Below are 26,465 nucleotides of genomic sequence, written 5' to 3' on the forward strand. Positions count from 1 at the left end.
ACACCTCTCTGGATTGTTTTCCTGCCTTCTTCAGTGGTTTCTCGCTTACCCATGGGGTTTACACTTTGTCAAGGCCCAGTTCCTCCGGAGTGGAGATTCCCAGTTCATTTAAAGTTGGTCTAAGTTCCTGGATGACATAGGGGTAGATTTCCTTATGAGGTCCTGCTTTGTCCTGATGGCAAAAAGAATATTCACATTTAACTCTCTCAAAAGCCATGTCTATTAATTCATGAAATGAACTTAAAAAATGCTTTTAATTACATAAGCAGAGGCAAGCAGGGCAGAATTAATAATACAGGTCATCAGCTGGGTGCAGTGGCTCATGCCTATAATCCCAGCACTTTGGGAGGCTGAGGCAGGTGGACCACTTGAGGTCAGGAGTTTGAGACCAGTCTGGCCAACATGGTGAAACCCCATCTCTACTAAAATTACAAAAATCAGCCAGGTGTAGTGGCACATGCCTGTAACCTCAGCTACTCGGGAGGCTGAGGCAGGAGAATCGGCTTGAACCTGGGAGGTAGAGGTTGCAGTGGGTCAAGATCACGCCACTGCACTCCAGGCTGGGTGACAGAACAAGACTGTCTCAAAAAAAAAAAAAAAAAAAAAAAAAAAACAGATCATCTACTTTTAAGTTAACACATTTGTTCAATAAATAGGGGAACTTGCTGGGTGCTGTGGCTCATGCCTGTAATTCCAGCACTTTGGGAGGCTGACACAGGCAGATCACAAGGTCAGGAGTTTGAGACCATCCTGACCAACATGGTGAAACCCTGTCTCTACTAAAAATACAAAAATTTGCCGGTTGTGGTGGCATGCCCCTGTAATCCCAGCTACTTGGGATTGCTTGAACCAGGGAGGCAGAGGTTGGAGTGAGCTGAGATCGTGGCACTGCACTCCAGCCTGGGTGACAGAGCAAGACTTCGTCTCAAAAAAATAAAAAATAAAATAAAATAAATAAATAAATAAATAAAAATAAAGAGGGCAACTTATATATGTACTGTTCAAGGTAAGTTTTTGAGATACCTTGAGAATAACTGCAATTGGACTAAATCCAGAAAAAACATCTTAAAGTCTAGAATTACTGAAAAAGAAGATAGTGATGACAGAATTTTGTGAAGGCAATTAGACATGCCCAGCAGGCAACACAAATAATTAAGTTAACACGGGAAAAGTTTTTTCATTTGCCTCCAATTTGAGACCCTAACTGAATTAACTACCAGTGTTGAATGGATTGATAGCCTACAGAGCCCTTAATTATCTTACCCATTATAGATAAAGTAATGTCACACTTTCGCCGTTAACAGACCTTGAGTTTCTTTTTAACAGACCATAGTATCTTTTCATGGAGAGCTGTACTTTGAGAATACATATGTCCAGGGCTGGAGACTTTTCACTGTAATATATAGTTACACCTGTGCTGTCACAAGATTCCTCAGGAATGAATAAAAAGTCAAAAGAACTAAGAAAGTGTCAGCCGTGCGTGGTGGCTCATGCCTGTAATCCCAGCACTTTGGGAGGCCGATGTGGGCGGATCAGCTGAGGTTGGGAGTTTGAGACCAGCCTGACCAACATGGAGAAACCCCGTCCCTTAAAAATACAAAATAAGCCACGCATGGTAAAACTTGTCTGTAATCCCAGGTACACGGGAGGCTGAGGCAGGAGAATCGCTTGAACTCGGTAGGTGGTGGTTGCAGAGAGCCAAGATCATGCCATTGCACTCCAGCCTGGGCAACAAGAGTGAAACTCCGTCTCAAAAAAACAAAAAAAAGTGCCAAGTTGCTCTTCTTCTGCCTTCAAAAAACTCTAGGGCTCCTTAATTGTATTTTTTAAAATGCAATGTATTTATTACAAAAAAACTCAGCCAGGCAGTGTGGCTCACGCCTGTAATCCCAGCACTTTGGGAGGCCGAGGTGGGTGGATCACCTGAGGTCAGGAGTTCAAGATCAGCCTGACCAACCTGGTGAAACCCCGTCTCTATTAAAAAATAAAAAAACTAGCTGGGCGTGGTGGCGGGTGCCTGTAATCCCACCTACTCGGGAGGTTGAGGCAGAAGAATCACTTGAACCCAGGAGACAGACGTGACAGTGAGCTGAGAGTGCGCCACTACACTCCAGACCGGGCAACAGAGCAAGACTCCATCTCAAAAAAATAAATAAATAAACTCAGAAATTATAACCAAATAAGAGGGAGGAAAATTAGTACATATCTTCCTATGTTTTCATATAATGTATATACGTTTTTTTGAGATGGAGTTTCTCTTGTTTTTTTTTTTTTGAGACAAGAGTCTTGCTCTGTCGCCCAGGCTGGAGTGCAGTGGCACAATCTCTGCAAGCTCCGCTTCCTGGGTTCATGCCATTCTCCTGCCTCAGCCTCCTGAGTAGCTGGGACTACAGGTGCCTGCCACCATGCCTAGCTGATTTTTTGTATTTCTTTTTGTAAAGAAGGGGTTTCACCATGTTGGTCAGGATGGTCTCGATCTCCTGACCTCGTGATCTGCCCACCTCGGCCTCCCAAAGTGCTGGGATTACAGGCATGAGTCACTGCGCCCGGCCGAGATGGAGTTTTTCTCTCTTGTTGCCCAGGCTGGAGTGCAATGGTGCCATCTGGGCTCACTGTAACCTCTGCCTCCTGAGTTCAAGCAATTCTCCTTCCTCAGCCTCCCGAGTTGCTGGGATTACAGGCATTTACCACCACGCCTGGCTAATTTTTTATTTTCAGTAGAGATGAGGTTTCTCCATGTTGGTCAGGCTGGTCTCGAACTCCTGACCTCAGGGGATCCACCCACCTCCGTCTCCCAAAATTGCTGGGATTACAGGCGTGAGCCACCACGACCAGCTGACGCAAATATGTTTAAAGTCAAACATATTTCTACAGTATCAATAGTTGTGTAGTATAACCAGTTCTGGGAAGTTACCTCTTAAGAATTCCTAACATTTCGTATGACAAATAGCAAGAAGATGAATACACTTGGTAGTTAAATCTTTATATACCCTTAATTGTTTCTTGATAAATTCTTATTTTTTTAAGAGACAGAGTTTCTCTCGTTGCCCAGGCTGGAGTGCAACGGCGCGATCTCAGCTCACTGCTACCTCCGCCTCCCGGGTTCAAGTGATTCTCCTGCCTTGGCCTCGCAAAGTACTGGGATTACAGGTGTGAACCACCACACACGGCCAAGATAAATTCTTAAAAAAAAAGAAAAAAAAAGAGAGAGAAAAGAAAAAAGATAAATTCTTAAATGGAATTGCTGAACAAAAGTGTGTCATGTACAATTTGTAAGGCCTTGAATAAATGCTGCCAGCCTCTAGAAAGATTTTAACTGCAATGTACATTCCTTCTAGTTATATAAAGACTCATTTTAGGCATTTTAACAAATTCAAAAATACAGAATATGCTGATACCTCAGCAAAAGCCCACTCATTTACAGAACAATTTTAGCATTATTATTTCACTGACCTTAACAGCCTCTAGGATACGAACTGTACTAGCAAAATCATTTAACCGTCTGCATGCCCGCAAAGCAGCATCAATGATTTTGGGCTCTGGAACCAGATCATAGGTAATAAGTGTGTTTATCCCTGCAAAATTAAAAAGAAGGGCCATGTCAACCTCAAAGAGCCTCACTTAAACTATGAGCTATTTACATTTTTACTGAATCACTGACATATGATCTTATCTGTCTGGGTCTCCATTCTCTTATCTATAAAATGAGAGAAATCTACCTTTAACAAATTCTAGACAGTAAGATCACAGTGGATCTCCCTAAATGAATTAGTGGAAAGAAAGAACTATGCAACAGCACGCAGATTGAAGGAAAAAACCCTGAGTTTTTTTTCCTTCTTTGAGACCGAGTTTTGCTTTTGTTGCCCAGGCTGGAGTGTGATGGTGTGATCTCAGTTCACCACAACCTCCGCCTCCCGGGTTCAAGCGATTCTCCTTTCTCAGCCTCTTGAGTAGCTGGGATTACAGGTGTGTGCCACCACCCCCAGCTAATTTTTGTATTTTTAATAGAACAGGCGTTTCTCCATGTTGGTCAGGCTGGTCTCAAACTCCTGACCTCAGGTGATCTGCCTGCCTTGGCCTCCCAAAATGCTGCGATTACAGGTGTGAGCCACAGCTCCTGGCCATAAAAAACCCTGAGTTTTCTTAAATGCAAACACTATTTTCATAATAATTAGCTGGTTTCTTTTCAAACAAGAGAGTCATTTTCAACTCCTAACTTTCTTTCTGGAGATGGAGTCTTGCTCTTTCGCCCAGGATGGAGTTCAGTGGCTCCACCTCAGCTCACTGCAACCTCTGCCACCCGGGTTCAAGCGATTATCCTGCCTCAGCCTACCAAGTAGCTGGGATTACAGGCAGGTGCCACCATGCCCAGTTAATTTTCATATTTTTAGTAGAGATGGGGTTTCAGCATCTTGACCCAGCTGGTCTTGAACTCCTGACCTCGTGATCCACCCGCGCTGGCCTCCCAAAGTGCTGGGATTACAGGCGTAAGTCACCCCACCCGGCCCTCCTATCTTTAGCTCTTACTACAATGAACATGCTTTGGATGCTTTAAAAGAGATTCAAGGCTGGACCCAGTAGCTCACACCTATAATCCCAGCACTTTGGGAGGCTGAGGTGGGCAGATCACCTGAGGTCAGGAGTTCAAGACCAGCCTGGCCAACGTGGAGAAACCCATCTCTCGGAAAGATACAGAATTAGCCGGGCATGGTGGTGCATGCCTGTAATCCCAGCTACTCGAGAGGCTGAGGCAGGAGAATCACTTGAACCCGGGAGGTGGAGGTTGTAGTGAGCTGAGATCGCGCCATTGCACTCTAGCCTGGGCAATAAGAGAAACTCAGTCTCACACAAAACAAACAAACAAAAAACCAAAATAAAAGAGATTCAACTGGAAAATAGCCTAAAAACAGGCAGATAAATGAGTAAGGAGAGTTAACGAAGCCTAAATGAGGACATTAAGGAGATATTATAGAGAAACATTAGTACACAGACTCATAAACATTCAACCAGAAAATGATTGGGCATGATTACTTTCAGATCTGCACAAAATGACACATCATAAAATTTAAGATTCTTTTAATGGGAAAACATAATTGTTCTTTTTATTACTTCTACTCCAGATTGTTCAGTAAGAATTCTACTGGTTGTAGCAAAAGGGAATCATTACATTTCTGCAGAGAAGTTTAAAGCATTTAGGTTTCTTGCTTTTATTACTTTAAAATATTTAAACAAAGGATACCAGTGAATATGATGCAGTCATTGAGATTGAATTTTTGGTCTGAGATAAATTACCCTACACTTAATACTATTTACTCATGTTAAGTGTGCATCTGCAAATTGAGGAAAGACAAGTTCTAACTTACTTAGATACTTATTCAGGGCAAAACAATGCAAAAATAATAAAAAACCTAAACCATCATCCAAAGGGGAAGGGAATCAAATGACTGCTTTGTGTAAATTCTTTTTTTTTTTGAGACGGAGTCTCGCTCTGTCTCTCAGTGGAGTGCAGTGGCCGGATCTCAGTCACTGCAAGCTCCGCCTCCCGGGTTTACGCCATTCTCCTGCCTCAGCCTCCCGAGTAGCTGGGACTACAGGTGCCCACTACCACGCCCTGCTAGTTTTTTGTATCTTTTTAGTAGAGACGGGGTTTCACTGTGTTAGCCAGGATGGTCTTGATCTCCTGACCTCGTGATCTGCCCGTCTCGGCCTCCCAAAGTGCTGGGATTACAGGTTTGAGCCACCGCACCCGGCCTAATCTCTTTTTTTTTTTTTTTGAGACGGAGTCTCACTCTGTGGCCCAGGCTGGAGTGCAGTGGCACGATCTCGGCTCACCGCAAGCGCTGCCTCCTGGGTTCACACCATTCTCCTGCCTCAGCCTCCCAAATAGCTGGGACTACAGGCGCCCGCCACCACGCCCGGCTAATTGTTTTGTACTTTTAGTAGAGACGTGGTTTCACCGTGTTAGCCAGGATGGTCTCAATCTCCTGACCTTGTGATCCGCCTGCCTCGGCCTCCCAAAGTGCTGGGATTACAGGCGTGAGCCACCGCGCCCGGCCTGTATAAATTCTTTGAAATGTACAAAACTGTTACTTTTGCTCACCTAGCCTTATTGTTATAGCAGTGGTTTTCGGGAGACACTGGGTAATGTCTAGAGACATTTTTGGTGGTCACATGGTATGAGTGTGTGCGTACTGGCTTCTAGCAGGTAGAGGCCAAAGGTGATGCTAAACATCCTACAGTGTAAAGGACAGTCTCCTGTAACAAAGAATTATCTGGCCCAAAATGTCAATAGTGCCTGCCTTAAAATCCTGCTTTGTAGGTAGCCATAAACTTTCCTAACTGAAAGTTGCATGGAGCAACCAGTTTAAATGACGCATGTTTTCAAAACAGTTGTTCTCAATAAAGGGGCAGAAGCAGTTCATATTTACACACAGAAATAGACAAATATGTCTATGTTCCAATTACCTTTACGCAATTCCCAGGCATCTATATCTGGCTTGTTGAAGTATGTTACCCAGCGAGCATCAAACTCCTCATCTGTCTCATGTGACCCATGAGAATAGCAGCGAACTGACTGGATAGCTACAATGTGAAAGAACCATAACTTCAATGTACACAAACAGTACTTGATATATCTTGTTTAATGCATTAAATTTTGAGTCGACTATATATGTTGTGGCAGAAAAAATATTCAACAGGTCAAAGGAAATACATCTTATACATTGATATAGAAAGATATCTTTAAAATTAAGCAAATAAAACCAAGTAGAACAAAAAGTATTACATAGGCATGTTTATACTTTTCTCCCTAATGTATAATACTAGCTTGAAATTATTAACAGTGGTTCCCTCTGATTTTAAATTAACAGTGATTATCTGTGAGAGGTAAAAACTAATTTATATACTTCCATATTGTTTGAATTTTTACACATAACCAGAGTATTAATTCCTAAGTAAAAATGTCCCAGGTGGGCATAGTGGGGCACACATCTGTAGTCCCAGCTACTCAGAGGCTGAGGCAGGAAGACTGCCCAAGCCCAGGAGTTCAATGTTGTAGGGTGCTAACAATATGACAGCACCTGAGAAAATAGCTATTGCATTCCAGCCTGGGCAACTCAGCGACATCCCACCTCTAAAAACTAATAGGGCCGGGCGCGGTGGCTCACGCCTGTAATCCCAGCACTTTGGGAGGCTGAGGTGGGCGGATCCTGAGGTCAGGAGTTTGGGACCATCCTGGCTAACGTGGTGAAATCCCGTCTCTATTAAAAATACAAAAAATCAGCCGGACATGGTGGCGGGCGCCTGTAGTCCCAGCTACTCGGGAGGCTGAGGCAGGAGAATGGCGTGAACCTGGGAGGCAAAGGTTGCAGTGAGCCGAGATTGCATCACTGCACTCCAGCCTGGGCGACAGGGCGAGACTCTGTCTCAAAAAAACAAACAAACAAACAAAAAACTAAGAATAGGCTGGGCACAGTGGCTCACACCTGTAATCCCAGCACTTTGGGAGGCCGAGGCAGGCGGATCACGAGGTCAAGAGATCAAGACCATCCTGGCCAACATGGTGAAACCCCATCTCTATTAAAAGTGCAAACATTAGCTGGGTGTGGTGGCACATGCCTGCAGTTCCAGCAACTCAGTAGGCTGAAGCAGGGGAATTGCTTGAACTCGGGAGGCATAGGTTCAGTGAGCCGAGATCGCGCCACTGCTCTCCAGCCTGGTGACAGAGCGAGACTCTGCCTCACGGTCAGGAGATTAAGATCATCCTGGCTAACACGGTGAAACTCCATCTCTACTAAAAATACAAAAAAATTAGCCGGGCGTGGTGGCACATGCCTGTAGTCCCAGCTACTCAGGAGGCTAAGGAAGGAGAATCGCTTGAACCCAGAAAGCAGAGGTTGCAGTGAGCCAAGATCGTGCCACTGCACTCCAGTCTGTGTGACAGAGCAAGACAAAAACAAAAACAAAACAAAACAAAACACAAAAGCAACAACAACAAAAAACTAAGAATAATGCTAATGTCCATTCAAGTTCTTTTTTTTTGAGACAGGCTCTCGCTCTGTTGTTGCCCAGGCTGGAGTGCAGTGGTGCAATCACAGCTCACTGCAGCCTCAAACTCTTTGGGCTCAAGCATTCCTTCCATCCTTGCCTCCCAAAGTGCTGAGATTACAGGTGTGAGCCACCAGCCCTGGCCCCATTCAAGTTCTTAAACAAACGTATATACTTCATTGACACATTACAAAAAAAAAATCCCATGTTATTATATTCCAAAATAAATTACACATCCTGACAAATTACACATACAAATTGCTTTATCAAACTACAGCCCCTTCCCTAAAGATTCTGATAAATCCCCTAAGGGAACATACACTCTAATCTACACCTAATGCAAAATAATACTGTTTTATAAGGAATGGTATTTTGGGCTGGGCGCAGTGGCTCACACCTGTAATCCCAGCACTTTGGGAGGCTGAGACGGGTAGATCACCAGAGGTCAGGAGTTTGTGACCAGCCTGATCAACATGGTGAAACCCCGTCTTTACTAAAAATACAAAAATTAGCTGGGCGTGATGATGGGCGCCTGTAATCTCAGCTATGCGGGAGACTGAGGCAGGAGAATCGCTCGAACCCGGGAGGCAGAGGTTGAGGTGAGCTGAGATCACGCCATTGTACTTCAGCCTGGGCGACACAGCAAGACTCCGTCTCAAAGAAAAAGAGAAATGATATTTTAAACGTAACATTGTCAAGAAAACAGGATACACAACTATTTTCATGTGTTTTTTTGCCTGCAGCATTCTGAAGGCTAGTAGAGCCTCCCAATCAATACATCCTTTACAGTATGGTATGAAAATCATTTCCTTTTTTTTTTTTTTTTGGAGATCGAGAGTCTCTCTCTGTAACCCAGGCTGAAATGCAGTGGAACAATCTCAGTTCACTGCAACCTCTGCCTCCTGGATTCAGGTTATTCTCCTGCCTCAGCCTTCTGAGTAGCTAAGACTACAGGTGTGTGCCACCACGCCTGGCTAATTTTTGTATTTTGAGTAGAGACAGGATTTGACCACGTTGCCCAGGCTGGTCTCGAACTCCTGACCTCCAGTGATCTGCCCACCTCAGCCTCCCAAAATGCTGGGATTACAGACGTGAGCCACTGCACCCGGCCCCATTTTTTCTTTCCTCTTGTCAAATGGACACTGAAGTGAGTTTGGAAATCTGAATTCCTTCTGAACAGCCTCTGCAACAGGTAGGGGGATAGGAGGAGGCAGAAAATTTTATCTTGGGGTATTGGATGCAGCACAGCCTAGTGCTCGGATACCTCTAGGCTCTTTGCTCTCACTGTTTGGCCCTGGAAAATTAACTTAAGTTTCATTTTCCTTATCTGTAAAATGGGGACACTACCCCCCTTAGCAGATTATAAAGATTAAATGTGAAAACAAGTAGGTTAACACTATGCACCGGTAAGTATTAAAACAAATGGTAGCTATAAACTAATCCTTATCTAAAAATGTCTTTGTTGTCTATTTATAGATATCATAACTTAAAGAAATGAAACCTATCTCAAATCACATTTCCTACTATCTGTTTTAGATAAGTGTGGTGTAACTTCTAGTTGTTTAAGACTTAACGTATTTTATTTATTTACTTTTAGAAATGGGGTCTTGATATGTTGCCCAGGCTGGTCTTGAACTCCTATCCTCAAGCAATCCTACCACTCCGGCCTCCCAAAGTACAGAATTACAGGCGTGAGCTACCGTGCCCAGCCTTAACATATATATACATATATATATATATGTATTTTTAAAACTTTACCCAGAAACCTCTCAACATTGTTGTTCTAAGAACACTCTGAAATTTAAATGTTAGTGATATCCTACATATCTTTAATGCAGTAACGGGCAGCAGGAAGAGTAGGAAAAAAACCAAAGCAGAAAAGATCTTCCCAGAGACCTAAATCACCTACATAATCCAAGCCCAGAATGAAGTGGAACATGTACATAAATGGAGTAGAAGTGAACACGTTTCCTTTTTTTTTTTTTGAGACAGTCTCACCCTGTTGCCCAGGCTGGAGTGCAATGGCACAATTTTGGCTCACTGCAACCTCCACCTCCAGGTTCAAGTGATTCTCCTGCCTTAGCCTCCCGAGTAGCTGGGATTATAGGCGTGCGCCACCACGTCAGGATAATTTTTTGTATCTTTAGTAGAGACGAGGTTTCACCATGTTGGTCAGCCTGGTCTCGAACTCTTGACCTCATGATCTGCCTGCCTCGGCCTCCCAAAGTGCTGGGATTACAGGCATGAGCCACCGTGCCCGGCCTTAATTTCTACAACAAAAATGGATCTCCAAACCTAAATATATCTGGTAAGTGTGAACATTTAATCAAAACTACATGGATATTGAATAAGTCTCACAAGACTAATATTCAAATTTAATATATCAGAAAATAAAGCCAGGTGCGGTGGCTCACACCTGTAATCCCAGCACTTTGGGAGGCTGAGGCAGGCGGATCTCTTGAGGCCAGGAGTTCAAGACCAGTTGGGCCAACATGGTGAAACCTTGTCTCTAGTAAAATACAAAAAATTAGCAAGGTGTGGTGGCATACCCCTGTAGTCTCAGCTACTTGGGAGGCTGAAGGAGGAGAACAGCTTGAACCCAGGGAGGTTGCAGTGAGCCAAGATCGTGCCACTGCACTCTAGCCTGGACGACAGAGCAAGATTCCGTCTCAAAAAAAAAAAAAAAAAAAAAAACAGGCCGGGCGCGGTGGCTCACGCCTGTAATCCCAGCACTTTGGGAGATCGAGGCGGGTGGATCACGAGGTCAGGAGGTCGAGACCATCCTGGCAAACACGGTGAAACCCCGTCTCTAATAAAAATACAAAAAAATTAGCCGGGCGCAGTGGCGGGCGCCTATAGTCCCAGCTGCTCGGGAGGCTGAGGCAGGAGAATGGCGTGAGCCTGGGAGGCGGAGGTTGCAGTGAGCCGAGATCGCGCCACTGCACTCCAGCCCAGGCGACAGAGCGAGACTCCGTCTCAAAATAAATAAATAAATAAAAATAAATATATATATATACACACACACAAACATAGATTAGAACAACTGTCTAACACACTACTATCAAGAACTTAGGGCCAGACGCAGCGGCAGTAGCCTGGGTGACAGAGTGAGACCCTGTCTCAAAAAAAAATTTATGAGCTACCTTTTTCAAAAGCTAAAGCTAGCCTTAACTGAATACTTAAAATGCAAGTATAAAATGATATAATCACTTTGGAAGACTGTTTAAGCAGTTTCTTACCAAGTTAAACACAAACCTACCATATAACAGTAATTCCACTCCTAAGTATTTACCCAATAAAAGATCTATGTACTTCTTCCCCAGAGGTAATTACCTGTCCTATCCAAAACACTGCTTCATGATAAGCTCAATTCCTTTTGTTCACTGCTGGGCATAGATTTGACTACATGAGTGCAATTCTTTGTTTCCTAACTGTGAATAAGACGACTAGCAACAGCAACTCCAAATCAAGGAGATCACCACCTTCAAGGATTTGATCACATGTCTTCTGGAAGCCAAATTACAAACTGGTTCTATTACAAAAAGTCTTTTTTATAAAACAGACCAGGCATGGTGGCTCACGCCTGTAATCCCAAAACTTTGAGAGGCCAAGGCAGGATTGCTTGATGCCAGAACTGAGAGACCAGCTTGGGCAACAGAGACCCCACTCTCTACAAAAAACTTAAAAAATTAGCAGGGTTTGGTGGTCCCACCTACTCAGGAGGCTGAGGCAGGAGGATACCTTGAGCCCACGGCAACAAGGCTGCAATGAGCTATGACTGCACCACTCTACTCCAGCCTAAGTGATAGAGCAATACTCTATATCAAACAAATTAAAATAAATAAAAATTTAAAAACTCATACATCTCTTTCTGAAGGGCTAAAACAGACTCTCCCCACACGATTTAAATTACATTGTTAAATCCAGTCATGGGGAGAGCAGGATCTATTCTATTAGCTATGTACACATCCTCCACGTGCTTAACATTTTTTTAGGTAAACTATACTAGCATTCTCTGCCCCACACACCCCACACCACTTAAGAACAGCATCTCCACCTAGTATTGAAGCTTGTAAGGCAAATTATTTTGGAAAACAATTACTCAGAGCTTTTACGTAACCTGAAAGTTTCAAAGAGAAAAAAGAAGCAGCTGTGAAAATGAGGACATTTTAGGACTTCATTCTCAAAAGCTATTTCTAACACTGCTTTTGGCATTCAGTTAAGCACTCCATTTAAAACAAAAAAGGCTAATATATATAAAAATAAAAGGGCTCATTAATCCTTCAGGTTTAAATTTAGTTAAATAGGATAGTTTTCCATTTAATACATCATCAACCCAGACAGGCCCAAAGAATGAACATTTTGGTGGTGGTAACTCTAGGAATGAGGGCACATTAACGAGTTATTGAGGCCAGGCACAGTGGCTCTCGCTTATAATCCCAGCACTTTGGGAGGCTGAGGTGGAAGGATGACTTGAGCCCAGGAGGTCAAGGCTGCAGTGAGCTGTGCCAACTGCACTGCAGCCTGCATGACAGAGTGAGACTCTGTCTCAAAACAAAACAAAACAAAACAAAACAAAACAAAAAAAACGTAATCCCAGCACTTTGGGAAGCCAGAGGCACTCCTGAGCCCAGGAGTTCCCAGACCAGCCTGGGCAACATAGGGAGATACTGTTTCTATGAAAAATATGAAAAATAAAACTGGTGGGGCACCCTTGTGGTCCCAGTGACTTGGGAGACAGAGGCAGGAGGATCAGTTAAGTCCCAGGAGGTCAAGGCTGCAGTGAGCTGTGATGGTGCCACTGCACTCCAGCCTAGGCAACACAGTGAAACTATCTCCAGAAAAAAAAAAAAATTAATTAAAAAAAAAATTTTTTTTTTGAGATGGAGTCTCAGTCTGTTGCCCAGACTAGAGTGCAGTGGCGCAATCTCAGCTCACTGCAACCTCTGCCTCCCGGGTTCAAGCAATTCTCCTGCCTTAGCCTCCCAAGTAGCTGGGACCACAGGTGCATGCAACCACACCTGGCTAATTTTTGGATTTTTAGTAGAGACTGGGTTTCACCATGTTCAGGCTGGTCTCGAACTCCTGACCTCAGGTGATCCACCCACCACAACCTCCCAAAGTTCTGGGATTACAGGCATGAGCCACCGTGCCTGGGTCAAAAATGTAAATTGTATTGTTACTTTAGCAAAACACAAAATCTGAACAAACATCAGGATGGCCCAAACATAACTATCTATAAGAAACAAAAATGGTTCCACCATTAAAAAGGAGTCAGTTTCGGCCAGGTGTGGTGGCTCATGCCTGTAATCCCAGCACTTTGGGAGGCTGAGGCAGGCGCATCACCTGAAGTCAGGAGTTCGAGACCAGCCTGACCAACATGGTGAAACCCCCGTCTCTACTAAAAACACAAAAATTAGCCAGGCATGGTGGCAGGTGCCTGTAACCCCAGCTACTCTGTAGGCTGAGGCAGGAGAATCGCTTGAGCTGAGACCGCGCTATTGCACTCCAGCTTAGGCAATAAGAACGAAACTCCATCTCAAAAAAAAAAAAAACCCAAACCAAAAACAAACAAACAAACAAACAAGGATTCAGTTTCCCATGATGGATTTTGGTTTCCTTTTCTATACAATAAAATGGTCTCCACGATCTCTAAAGCACACTCTAGGTTGGCTGCAGTGGCTCATGCCTATAACCCCAAACTTTGGGAGGCTGAGGTGGGAGGATCACCTGAGCCCAGGAGTTCAACATAGGGGCATTCCGTCTCTACTTTAAAAATAAACAAACAAAAATAAAGTACCCTCCAGCCTTACGGTTCTATGACAAAGGATAAAAGATAAAGTGTAAAATGAATGAAGCAAAACATATTATTTAGGTTCTGAAGTGTTAAAACACTTAGTCAAGGCAACAACCTTATTAGTTTTGAGTTTCTGAATTCTTTTTTTTCTTTTTTGAGATGGAGTCTCGCTCTGTCGCCCAGGCTGGAGTGCAATGGCGCGATCTCAGCTCACTGCCACCTCTGCCTCTCAGGTTCAAGCGATTCTTGTGCCTCAGCCTCCCGAGTAGCTGGGATTACAGGGGCATACCACCACACCCAGCTAAATTTTTTGTATTTTTAGTAGAGACAGGGTTTCTCCATGTTGGCCAGGCTGGTCTTGAACTCCTGACCTCAGGTGATCCACCCGCCTCGACCTCCCAAAGTGCTGGGATTACAGGCATAAGCCACCGCGCCCGGCTGAGTTCTTTTTTTAATTAACTTCGGCATACCCTGAAATGACTTTCTGAGTTCTTATGTTTAAATATGCATGCATAGTTTCCAGTGATGCGGGTTCAAAAATAAAATATAATATGGATGCATCGGAGCTAAATTTCAAAATGTTGCTTATATAATCATCACGGACCAAGAGCGAAGTGCAATTACTGTAATTATTCTACGGTGGTGGACTCAAAATCTCCCAGCACACATATAAGGGGAAAGAAAATAAGAATCAGCAGCACGTCTCATACTCCAGCAATCAGGCTTCTATTCCAAAGGGGAAAAAACAGGAAGCGTTCCTATGCTTGCAAAACCCAGTATTCCCGAGTCTGTGGCATTCAATTTTCAAAAGAGTGATATTTTTATCATAAGCCCTATCAAAACTCAGGCTATCTTCCGGAGATCAGGAAACAACCACATACGTCGATCTATTTTAAACGTGGAAGAATGAGAACGTGGCACAGCAGTACCTAAAAATGACAGAAAAGGCTTTGAAGGTGACACACTAAACGCTAACCGAGAAATGTCTGATTAAAAAGTATAATCCTGTGTCCCACACGGAAGCATATTGTGTTCTCGGACCCTGAGTGGCACGCCCGAAGGCTCAATGTCACCTTCGCCGAGGCGCTGCAGGCCGGCGGCGGCCACTCTCGGTCAGGTGGCCGCAGTGTCGGCGCCGGGGCAGGGTCATGGCCCGGGAACCGAAGGGGAACGCTGCGGCCCGTCCTCGGCGCTCACAGCAGGTCCACATCTGACCTGTCCGCGGTGGCAGAGCTAGGAAGTTGCGCGGAGGGAGGCCCCGGGGGCCCGCTCTCAGGTCCTCCACTACTCGAAGCGGCGGCCAGGGCGGCCCGCAGTCACAGGGTTCAGTAACCATTGTAGGCAAGGGCTAGGCCGGCGACAGCCCGCCCCGGAGTGGCGGCGGGGGCCCAGGTCACCGCAAGGACACGAGGGCGCGGAGAGTGGCAAGCAAGAACCTTACCCGCGGCGGGGCCGGGGGTCCGGGCGGAGTGCAGCAGGCCTCGAGGGCCGGCCCAGGTGGTGGCGGCCACAGCGCAGCGGCGGAGAGCGGCGCCCAGCATGACGGCGATGGCGACGCGCGGGCTGAGGGTAGAGAAAAGCCGGTGTGAGCTCGCGGGTTACTCCGGAGCTGGCGTGGGCTGGACAGGCGCACGGCGGGCGGAGCACGTAGGCCCGCCCACTGCGACTCTGGCGCGTGGGTGGGAAGGGCCACCGTGCGGCCGCCGGCGGGCTACGGCGGCGCGCTGAGGACAAACTGTTAGCCCGGCGTCCCGCCTTGTCTCTTGTCAGGTGACCTGCAGCCGCCATCCTGGAAGTACGAATGGAGTCGAGGGAGGAGCAACCAACCGTGCACTTTTTCGAGTCAGGCCCAGGAGGGCACTTAATCACCTCAAAATAGGAATGATAGCAATAACAACAAACTATAATAAAAATACCTACTCTGCGGTCGGGCGCGGTGGCTCACGCCTGTAATCCCAGCACTTTGGGAGGCCGAGGCGGGCGGATCACCTGCGGTAGGGAGTTCAAGACCAGCCTGGCCAACATGGAGGAACCCCGTCTCTACCAAAAATACAAAATTAGCCAGGCGTGGTGGCGCAACGCATGCCTGTAATCCCAGCTACTCGGGAGGCCGAGTCAGGAGAATCGCTTAAACCCAGGAAGCGGACGTCGCGGTGAGCCGAGATGGTGCCATTGCAGTCCAGCCTGGGCAGCAAGAGCGAAACTCCGTCCCAAAAAACCAAACAAAACAAAAACCTACTTTGCTTAGCCCCGCCTTCTCGTTGTGGCATAAAATAAAACAACGAATGAGGGAAAAATGCTGCTGGACGCGGTTGCTCACTCCTGTAATCCTAGCACTTTGGGAGCCCAAGGCGGGCGGATCACCTGAGGTCGGGAGTTCGAGACCAGTCTGACCAACTGGAGAAACACCTGTCTCCACTAAAAATGCAAAATTAGCAGGGCGTGGTGGCGCATGCCTATAATCCCAGCTATTTGGGAGGCTGAGGCAGGAGAATTCCTGGAACCCAGGAGGCGGAGGTTGCAGTGAGTTGAGATCGCACCATTGCACTCCAGCCTGGGCAACAAGCTCAAAACTCCATTTCAAAAAAAAAAAAAAAAAAAAAAAAAAAAAAAAAAGCCTGTATGTAAGGGACTTTATTAGTACATATATAAATGTACTAATATATATTAGTATTATATATTAGTGGCGCGGCGCGATCTTCGCTCACTGCAAGCTCTGCCACCTCCTGGGTTCACGCCATTCTCCTGCCTCAGCCTCCCTAGAAGGTGGGACTACAGGCACCCGCCACCATTTTTTTGTATTTTTAGTAGAGTCGGGGTTTCACCGTGTTGGCCAGGATGGTCTCGATCTTCTGACCTCGTGATCCGCCCGCCTCGGCCTCCCAAAGTGCTGGGATTACAGGCGTGAGCCACCGCGCCGGCGTGCACATATTCTTATATCACAAACCAGCTTGCATAAAAAATGAGTTCAACTACTTCATTTCACAGATTAGGAAAGAGACTCAGAAATTAGGTTGCTGCTGGCAGTCAAGGATATTCTCGCCACATCCTCAGTTCCGAGGACTCTCACCTGAATGTTTCTGCCCCATCTCCTACAGGAGGGCTCCTGAATCAACGATGGCTCTGAAATAGGGTCGATCAAGGTCCAAGGTGGTTGCATCTGATCTCACTTAGCTACATCCTAACTTTGAGCCCCTGGGCAGTCGAGGACACTTCTCCCAGGCCTGAAGTATCTGGATGCTGCCCAGAGTTAATGAGACATTCTGTTCTGTCTTGCTGTCTCCCATTCTCTATCCCTGGGCACACTGAGGAAAGAAAAGATGGACATTCACATGCCACTTCCTCACTTCAGGCCGACTCTCCAGGGCTTCAGCATCTGCCCTTCTTTTTTTCCTTCCTAGCAGTGTGGCTTCAGTGGGTAGGAAGCTGGCTGGGAAAGGATTTTTTTTTTTTTTTTTTTTGAGACGGAGTCTCGCTCTGTCGCCCAGGCTGGAGTGCAGTGGCCGGATCTCAGCTCACTGCAAGCTCCGCCTCCCGGGTTTACGCCATTCTCCTACCTCAGCCTCCCGAGTAGCTGGGACTACAGGCGCCCGCCACCTCGGCCGGCTAGTTTTTTTTTGTATTTTTTAGTAGAGACGGGGTTTCACCGTGTTAGCCAGGATGGTCTCGATCTCCTGACCTCGTGATCCGCCCGTCTCAGCCTCCCAAAGTGCTGGGATTATAGGCTTGAGCCACCGCGCCCGGCCTAGGATTTTTAAAATGTTTTCAAAGCACCTGCCCTCACCTTTTCCCACCAACCTAGTGTTGAGGCTTAGAAAACAATGCCACAAAGTGAAGGCCTACGAAGCAGTTTCTCCCTGACCTTCTGCCCTCTTGTCTCTTGCCCCTTACTCTCCCTCCAGGCATGCCACAGAAACGAGAATCCCTCCTCCCCAAGAGAGGGTCATAGAAAGTAGAACCCCTTTGCCCCAAAGCCAGCCATAAAGCCTACAAATATTGCTATAAACTTTCTCTTTGCCTTTCTGTGTAACAGCTGGCCATACAGGAATTAAGGCCGAGCACGGTGGTTCACGCCTGTAATCCTAGCACTTTGAGCGGCAGAGGCCTGGAGATCACTTGAGGTCAGGAGTTCGAGACCAGCCTCGCCAACATGGTGAAACCCCATCTCTACTAAAATACTAACATTAGCCAGAAATCGCTTGAACCCAGGAGGTGGAGGTTGCAGTGAGGCAAGATCGCACCACTGCACTCCAGCCTGGGTGACAGAGTTAGACTCCGTCTCAAAAAAAAAAAAAAAAAGAGAGAGAGAAAAGGAAACATGGCCAGGTGTGGTGGCTCATGCCTGTAATCCGAGCACTTTGGGAGGCCAAGGCAGGAAGATCACCTGAGGTCAGGAGTTCGAGACCATCCTGGCCAACATGGTGAAACCTCATCTCTACGAAAAATACAAAAATTATCTGGGTGTGGTGGCGCACACCTGTAATCCCAGCTACTCTGAAGGCTGAGGCAGGAGAATCACTTGGACCCGGGAGGTGGAGGTTGCAGTGAGCCAAGATCACACCACTGCACTCCAGCCTGGGTGACAGAGTGCGACTCCGTCTCAAAAAAAAAGAAAAGAAAAGAAAAAAAGAAATTAAAGCTGGGCGTGGTGGCTCACGCTTATTATCCCAGCACTTTGGGAGGCCAAGGCAGGTGGATCACCTGAGGTCTGGAGTTTGAGACCAGCCTGACCAACATGGAGAAACCCCGTCTCTACTGAGAATACAAAATCAGCCGGGCGTGGTGGTGCATGCCTGTAATCCCAGCTACTTGGGAAGCTGAGGCAGTAGAATCACTTGAACCTGGGAGGCAGAGGTTGCAGTGAGCCGAGATCGCACCACTGCACTCCAGTTTGGGCAACAAGAGCAAAACTCTGTCTCCAAAAAAAAAAAAAGTAAAGAAAAGAAAAGAAATTAAGACACTCATTCCAGAGGGATCATACCCCATAGTAGGGAGGCCAGGGAGGAAGAAATGCTACAAAAGAGAGGCCAGAAGGATTTGAACAGACAGGCTTTGCTGGGTTTTCCCACTCAATCCATTTCCGTTAGTTTGGACCCTTTTTGTCCAATCACAATTCTACATATGTTTTATTGAACCTAAGCATAAAAATGGACGATTTTCCTTCTATCTATGGGTCCTTAATCTGAAGCCTCCCATGTCACATAAAACTATGATCAATAAACTTGTTATGGTTTTTTTCTTGTTAACCTGTCTTTTGTTATGGGAGTGTCAGCCATGACCCTTATGATGGGGAGGAAAAGGATCACCCCTTTCTGCCCCTACACTGGCCAAAGGCAACGGGGAAAGCTTTGACCTCTCTGCAGTTCAATTAATGTTCATCAAATCTCCAAGTGCTGGAAGCTTAGGATGAGGTCAGGGTAAGAAAGTAAGACAAGTAAGAAAAGCAAGTAAGAAAGCACTGGGGTATATTGCATTCAAATCCCAACTGGTCTCCCTGCTGTCAGAGTCCCTCCACTTTGCCTACAGTCACTTAGATTGGCTACTGGTGTTTTTATTTTTTGCTTTTTAAAATACAATTATGACTATAATTTACAATGTGCCACTACCTGCCACAAACTATTATCCCATTTATGCCTCATAACAACCTTGTGAGATAAGTTTTTATCCCTAATTTATTTTTAAAATTTATTTTATTTTATTATTATTATTTTTTGAGGTAGAGTCTATCACTCAGGCTGGAGTGCAGTGGTGTGATTTTGGCTTACTGCAACCTCTGCCTGCCAGGTTCTAGTTATTCTCCTGCGTCAGCCTCCCGAGTAGCTGGGACTACAGTGCTCACCACCATGCCCGTCTAATTTTGGTATTTTTAGTAGAGACGGTGTTTTGCCATGTTGGCCAGGCTGGTCTTTAACTCCTGACCTCAGGTGATCCTCTCACCTTGGCCTCCTAAAATTTTGGGATTACAGGTGTGAGCCACCGCGCCTGGACTATCCCTAATTTATTGATAAAGGAATAGACTTAAAGGACACTTGCCAAAAATCGTGCAGCTAACAAAATAGTGGTACTTAGGTTTCAGTCCCCACTTTTCTGACTCCAGAAATTGTTCTTTCCCCATCAGTACTGTAGGTAGGTTTTGCTTATCTTTCAGTCAGTTCTGAATTCTCTGCTACCTTGAGAGAAGTTCACAGCCCTAATTGCCTGCGTTAATTTTTTGTTGCTTCATAACAATTTATCACAAATTAAGCAGCTTAAAACAATACTCATTATTACCCCTCAGTTTCTGTAGGTCAGAAGTCCAGGTATAGCATAACTGGATTCTCTACTGGTTATCACAAGACTGAAATCAAGATCTCGGCCAGGTTTGAGGTCTCATTTGGAGCTCAGAGGCCTCTTCTGAGGTCATTCAGGTTGTTGGCAGAATTGATTTCATTGCAGTGGTAGGTCAAGGTCCTCATTTCTTCTCGGTAGTTGTCAGCCAAGGACACTCTCAACTCCTAGAGAGTGCCGTGATAGCCTCTCTCCACATGGCTCCCTCCGTAGACCCTTCTTACAATCTTGGAGCTTATTTATTCCAGGCAGCAGGAAAGTGTCTCTCTGACACTTCACCTGCTTTTAAAGACCTCACCTCGAGGCTGGCAGATCAGGAGTTCGAGACCAACCTGGCCAACATGGTGAAACCCTGTCTCTACTAAAAATACAAAAATTAGCAGGGCATGGTGGCGGGCACCTGTAATCTCAGCTACTTGGGAGGCTGAGGCAGGAGAATCGCTTGAACCCAGGAGGCAGAGGTTGCAGTGAGCCGAGATCTTTCCATTGCACTCCATCCAGGGGGACAGAAGAAGACTCAGTCAAAAAAAAAAAAAAAGAGAGAAACTCACCTGACTAGGTCAAGCCCACCAGGGTAACTTTTTGATTCACTCAAAGTAGACTGACTAGTGGACTAGTCTTGGGAATGATATCTAAACAGATTCTGCCCCCTACTCAAGAGGAGGAGATTATATAAGGGCATGTACACAGGGGGCATGAATCCCGGGGCTATCTTTGAATTCAGCCTACCATATCACTAAGGCAGGGGGGCCCTTGCTTGTTTCCTAGTTGGCCCCCAGATTTGTCCACAGGTTGAAGCCCGTCCCATTGCTTCTGGAGGGTACACCTTCCCTGATGGGCTCAGAGCAGAAATACTGGTTCTCACCGAAGGTCTTCAGGGTCTTTTGTCTCTTCCTGCCATTTTCTACTCTGAAATCCTTCCCTGTCCCTCTGAAGAAGCTGCTGCTTCTTTTTGAAAACACAACAGCTGGACTTTTAATGGCTCAGAAATGTCATCATCACCCGTGGATCAGCGTATCAGCTTTCTGCTACAGCTCAGGGCCTTCATTCTGGAAAAGTGGTGATGAGGCATTCCCTCTGATATGTGTGTGGGATGGAATGACGTTACTGGGGAGTTTGTGAGGACAAAGACACTGTTCCACCATGTGAATTTCTAGTAAAGGTAAGTTCACATGCAAGAAAAGCTCTTATTTTTTTGTTTTTTCTTTTTTGTTTTTCTTTTGAGATAGGGTCATGCTGTCACCCAGGCTAGAGTGCAGTGACAGAATTATGGCTAACTGCAGCCTTGACCTCCTGGGCTCAAGCAATCCTCCCTCCCTCAGCCTCCCAAGTAGCTGGGACTACAGGTACGCACTACCATTCCCGGCTAATTTTTGAACATTTTTGTCAAGATAGGGTCTTGTTTTGTTGCCCAGGCTGGTCTCAAACTCCTAGCCTCAAGCAATCCTCCTCAGTTCCTCAAATTGCTGGGATTACAGGCATGAGCCACCGCACCAGACTAGAAAAGCTCTTATTTTCTCTGGTGGGAATTAAGCCTGTGCTCAGGAAAAAGAGGGTGGGGGGCAGGGAAAAAAGAATCCTGCCATTTTAAGACTGAAAGTGGCCCCTGAGGCCATTAGTCTACTAAGTCTACATTGTTTCCATTTCCTCAGGCCCCTACTTGAGCATCTCCAGTGAAGGGGATCTCAATACTAGACTGCTTCAAAAACTGAGACAATGAAAAAAGGCACCCAAGAGAATGACACCCTTACCGCAGTTAAACTACAGTTCTGCCTTATGCCCTTGGGCAAACTATTCCAATTCCCTGAACCACTGTTTCCTTGTCTAAAAAATGGGAATAGCTGGGCGTGGCAACTCACACCTGTAATCCCAGCACTTTGAGAGGCTGAGGCAGACGGATCACCTGAGGTTGGGAGTTCAAGACCAGTCTCACCAACATGGAGAATCCTGTCTCTACTAAAAATACAAAATTAGCTGGGCGTGATGGCGCATGCCTGTAATCCCAGCTACTGGGGAGGCTGAGGCAGGAGAATCGCTTGAACCCGAGAGGTGGAGATTGCGGTGAGCCAAGATTGCGTCATTCTACGCTAGCCTGGGCAACAAGAGTGAAAGTGAAACTTCTATACAAAAAGAAAAAAAAAAAAAAAAAAAAACAAGAACACAACACAAAAAAGGTGGCGCGGTGGCGCAAGCGGCTGAAATCCCGCCACTTTCGGGAGCGTACCAGATAGTATGGCGGATCACTTTGGAGTAGGAATAGGATGATCCATTCCTGGCTAACAACGGTGAAACCCGATCTCCGCTAAATAAAGTCAAAAAAAACTAGCCAGTGCGAGGTGGCGGGGGCACGTGCGTGTAGCGCTGGGGGAGGCTGTAGGCAGCGAGAACTGAGCGTCTAACACATGTTTGCCGGGGGACGGAGCCTTGGCAGTGAGCCAAGATCCCGCCACCTGCACTGCCCAGCCTGGGCGACAGAGCGAGACTGTGTCTCAAAAAAAAGAAAAAAAAATATAAAAAAAAAATTCGCCAGGCGTGGTGGCACGTGCCTGTAGTTCTAGCTACTTGGGAGACTGAGACAGGAGAATCGCTTGAAACCTGGAGGCAGAGGTTGCAGTGAGCCGAGATGGCGCCACTGCACTCCAGCCTGGGCGACAGAGCAAGACTCCGTCTCCAAAAAAACAAAAAACAAAACAAATGAAACATGGGATAATAATGGAACCTACCTAATAGGTTAATAGATTGTTGGGAAGATTACCTCAGAAAATGCACATAAAACACTATGTCCTGGCTGGTACACAGTAATGGCTCAATAAATGCTTACTGTTGCTCTCTAAAAGAGCATTTTCTTGTTGTAAAATTGTAGCGGGACAGGACAAGTTGTGAGATGGGGATGTTTTAGTCTGTTTTGTGCTACTATAACAGAATGCCTGAGACTGGGTAATTTATTTATTTATTTATTTATTTTTGAGACAGGATCACCCAGGCTGGAGTGCAGTGGTGTGATCTTGGCTCACTGCAGCCTTGACCTCCTGTGCTCAAGCAATCCTCCCATCTTAGCCTCCTGAGTAGCTAGGACCACAGGCATGTGTCACCTTGCCCAGCAAATTTTTGTACAGGTAATTTATAATGAACAGAAATTTATTGGCTCATATTTCTGGAGGCTGAGAAGTCCAATATCAATGGCATCTTGTGAGAGCCTTCTTGCTGCATCATCCCATGGCAGAAGGCATCACATGGTGGAATGGCAAAGAGAATGCAAGAGGGGGTGAACCCACTCTCTTGATGAACAAATCATTCTTTTTTTGTTTTGTTTTGAGACGGAGTTTCACCCTTCTTCCCCAGGCTGGAGTGCAATGGCTCGACCTCGGCTCACTGCAGCCTCCGCCTCCCGGGTTCAAGCGATTCTCCTGGCTCAGCCTCCCAAGTAGCTGGGATTGGGCACCTGCCACCGTGACCAGGTAATTTTGTATTTTTAGTAGAGATGGTGTTTCTCTATGTTGTCTAGGCAGACCTTGAACTTCTGGGCTCAAGCAATCCTCCCACTTCAGTCTCCCAAAGTGCCGGGATTATGGACCACATCCAGCCCAGTTGTTTCTTGTGAGTGGCTTATAAATGGTCATCATCTTCCCGTTTTCACATGGTCTTTCCTCTATGTGAACACATGTCTGTATCCTATATCCTAATGCCCTCTTTTTTTTTTTTTTTTTTGCGATGGAGTCTCACTCTGTCACCCAAGCTAGAGTGCAGTGGCGCGATCTCGGCTCACTGCAACCTCCGCCTCCCGGGTTCATGCCATTCTCCTGCCTCAGTCTCCTGAGTAGCTGGGACTACAGGCGCCTGCCACCATGCCCAGCTACTTTTTTTGTATTTTTAGTAGAGATGGGGTTTCACCGTGTTAGCCAGGATGGTCTTGATCTCCTGACCTCGTGATCCGCCTATCTTGGCCTCCCAAAGTGCTGGGATCACAGGCATTAGCCACTGCGCCAGGTCCCTTCTGGGTTTTAAGCCACCTGTCCTGTGGTACTTTGTTATGGCAGCTAGGACTCTAATACAATAGGTGTTCTCAAAGCCTTCAGTGGGAATAGGGAAGATGAATGTGGGGTGTTTGCCAAGGCCTGTTATCAGAATTTGTTAAACATATATATATATATATATATACTTAACAAAGCAAGATGGGTCTTTGTAGCTGTTCGAGCTGAGCCTTCCTCCTTCTGTCTCCATTGAGAACCAGGGCTCAGGGTGGGGTAGCTTTATGCTTGCAGTCCACTAATTGCTCTCCTAAAAGCTTCTCCCTCCTTTCCCTTCTAGCTCCCTGAGCCCAGAGCTAGAGGCTCTATTTCCCAGCACCACCTCTAGTGGGCAGCTCCCAGCAGTTTTGTTTTGTTTTGTTTTCCTTTTTATTTTTTAAGACACTGGATCTGGCTATTTTGCCCAGGCTGGTGTTGAACTCCTGGACTCAAGCGATCCTCCTGCCTCAGTCTCCCCAGTAGCTGGGACTACAGGTTGCACCACCATCCAAGGCTGTGGCAGTTCTTCAACAGTGTTTCTCTCCAGAAACATGTTCAAACCATCACTGAAGGTGAAAAGCAAGAGAAGGGGATTTAATTTTGTGTCTATCTTACCACTATAAATATGGCTACATAACATCTCAGAGATAATTTTGATGGACCATCAAAATCAGCTGAAGATCTTATTACAGTGTATATTCCCGGGTCCCTCCTGGGAGTCTGATCCTGTTGGTTTAGAGTTTAGCCCAGGTAATCTGTTTTTTGTTGTTGTTGTTTCCTTTTTGTTGTTGTTGTTTTGTTTTGTTTTTGAGATAGAGTTTCCCTCTGTTGCCCAGGCTGGAGTGGGGTGGCACAATCTCTGCTCACTGCAACCTCCACCTCCCGGGTTCAAATGATTCTCCTGCCTCAACCTCCCAAGTAGCTGGGACTACAGGCGGTTGCCACCACACCCGGCTAGTTTTTATTTTTAGTAGAGTCGGGGTTTCGCCATGTTGGCCAGGTTGGTCTCTAACTCCTGACCTCAAGTGATCTGCCCACTTTGGCCTCCCAAAGTTCTGGGATTATAGGCGTAAGCCACCGCGCCTGGCTTGTTTTTGTGTTTTTGAGATGGAGTCTAGTTCTGTCGCCCAGGCTGGAGTGTAGTGGCATGATCTCAGCTCAATGCAACCTCTGCCTCCCGGGTTCAAGTGAATCTCCTGTCTCAGCCTCCCAAGTAGTTGGGACTATAGGCACTGGCCACCATGCCCAGCTAATTTTTTTTTTTTTTTTGTATTTTTAGTAGAGACGGGGTTTTGTCATGTTAGCCAGGCTGCTCTCAAACTCCTGACCTCAGGTGATCTGCCTGCCTTGGCCTCCCAAAGTGTTGGCATTATAGGCGTGAGCCATTGTGCTGGCTTTTTTTTTTTTTTTTTTTTGACATGGTCTTGTTCTGTCACCTAGACTGGAGTGCAGTGGCGCAATCTCAGCCTACTGCACCCTTCACCTTCCGGGTTCAAGCAATCCTCCCACCTCAGCCTCCCGAGTAGCTGGGGTTACAGGCCCACGCCACCAAGCCCCAGCTAACTTTTGTATTTTTAGTGATGATGGGTTTTCACCATGTTGGCCAGGTTGAACTTCTGACCTCAAGTGATCCACCCACCTTGGCCTTCCAAAGTGCTGGGATTACAGGTATGAGCTACCAAGCTCGCCCAGTAATCTGTATTTTTAAACTTGATTTTAGCCAAAAGGTGGAGAAGTGATAGTAATCTGTATTTTTAACAAGTGTCCAAAGTGATTCTGACAATGAGCCAAGGTTGAGAGTCCTAGTAGTATTATCTCCCTTATCTCCACAGCAATCTGGTTTATTTTGCAAGCAAGAAAACTGAGGCTCAGAGAAGAATTAACTTGCCCAAAGCCTCAGTCATACTGACTTCCTCCAAAGCCTATGATCTCTTCCATACAACATCAGACATAACATTTGTTGGCACAAGACTGCAAAGCAGAGACCTTCCCACTGTGCAGGGCTTGAAATTCTGATAACAGGGGCCTTGGCAACCACCCCACATTCCTCTTCCCTATTCCCACTGAAGGCTCTGAGAACACTTGTTGGATTAGAGTCCTAGCTGCCTTAATGAAGTACTACAGGCTGGGTGGTTTAAAACCCAGAGGGGGCCGGGCCCGGTGGCTCACGCCTGTAATTCCAGCCAGCCCTTTGGGAGGCCAAGGCAGGTGGATCACCTGAGGTCAGGAATTCGAGACCAGCCTGGCCAATAGGATGAAACCCCATCTCTTCAAAAATACAAAAATTG

General features: G+C 46.1%; 1 protein-coding gene across 1 annotated transcript in view; it reads right to left on the reverse strand.

The window, feature by feature from the left end:
* The window catches only part of COX5A (cytochrome c oxidase subunit 5A), an 18,387-nt gene extending 2,854 nt beyond the window's left edge, over positions 1-15,533 (reverse strand). Inside the window, exons 1-4 of the mRNA XM_017874971.1 lie at positions 15,285-15,533; positions 6,466-6,582; positions 3,454-3,575; positions 50-172 (exon numbers count right to left, since the gene is read on the reverse strand). Coding sequence (XP_017730460.1) covers positions 59-172; positions 3,454-3,575; positions 6,466-6,582; positions 15,285-15,384 — 453 coding nt within the window. The 5' untranslated portion in view covers positions 15,385-15,533 and the 3' untranslated portion in view covers positions 50-58. The remainder of the gene's footprint in view (positions 1-49; positions 173-3,453; positions 3,576-6,465; positions 6,583-15,284) is intronic.
* Positions 15,534-26,465: the final 10,932 nt, after the last annotated feature.

Source organism: Rhinopithecus bieti, unplaced genomic scaffold, assembly GCF_001698545.2.
Source record: "Rhinopithecus bieti isolate Rb0 unplaced genomic scaffold, ASM169854v2 scaffold_9693, whole genome shotgun sequence".
NCBI classification, from domain to species: domain Eukaryota; kingdom Metazoa; phylum Chordata; class Mammalia; order Primates; family Cercopithecidae; genus Rhinopithecus; species Rhinopithecus bieti.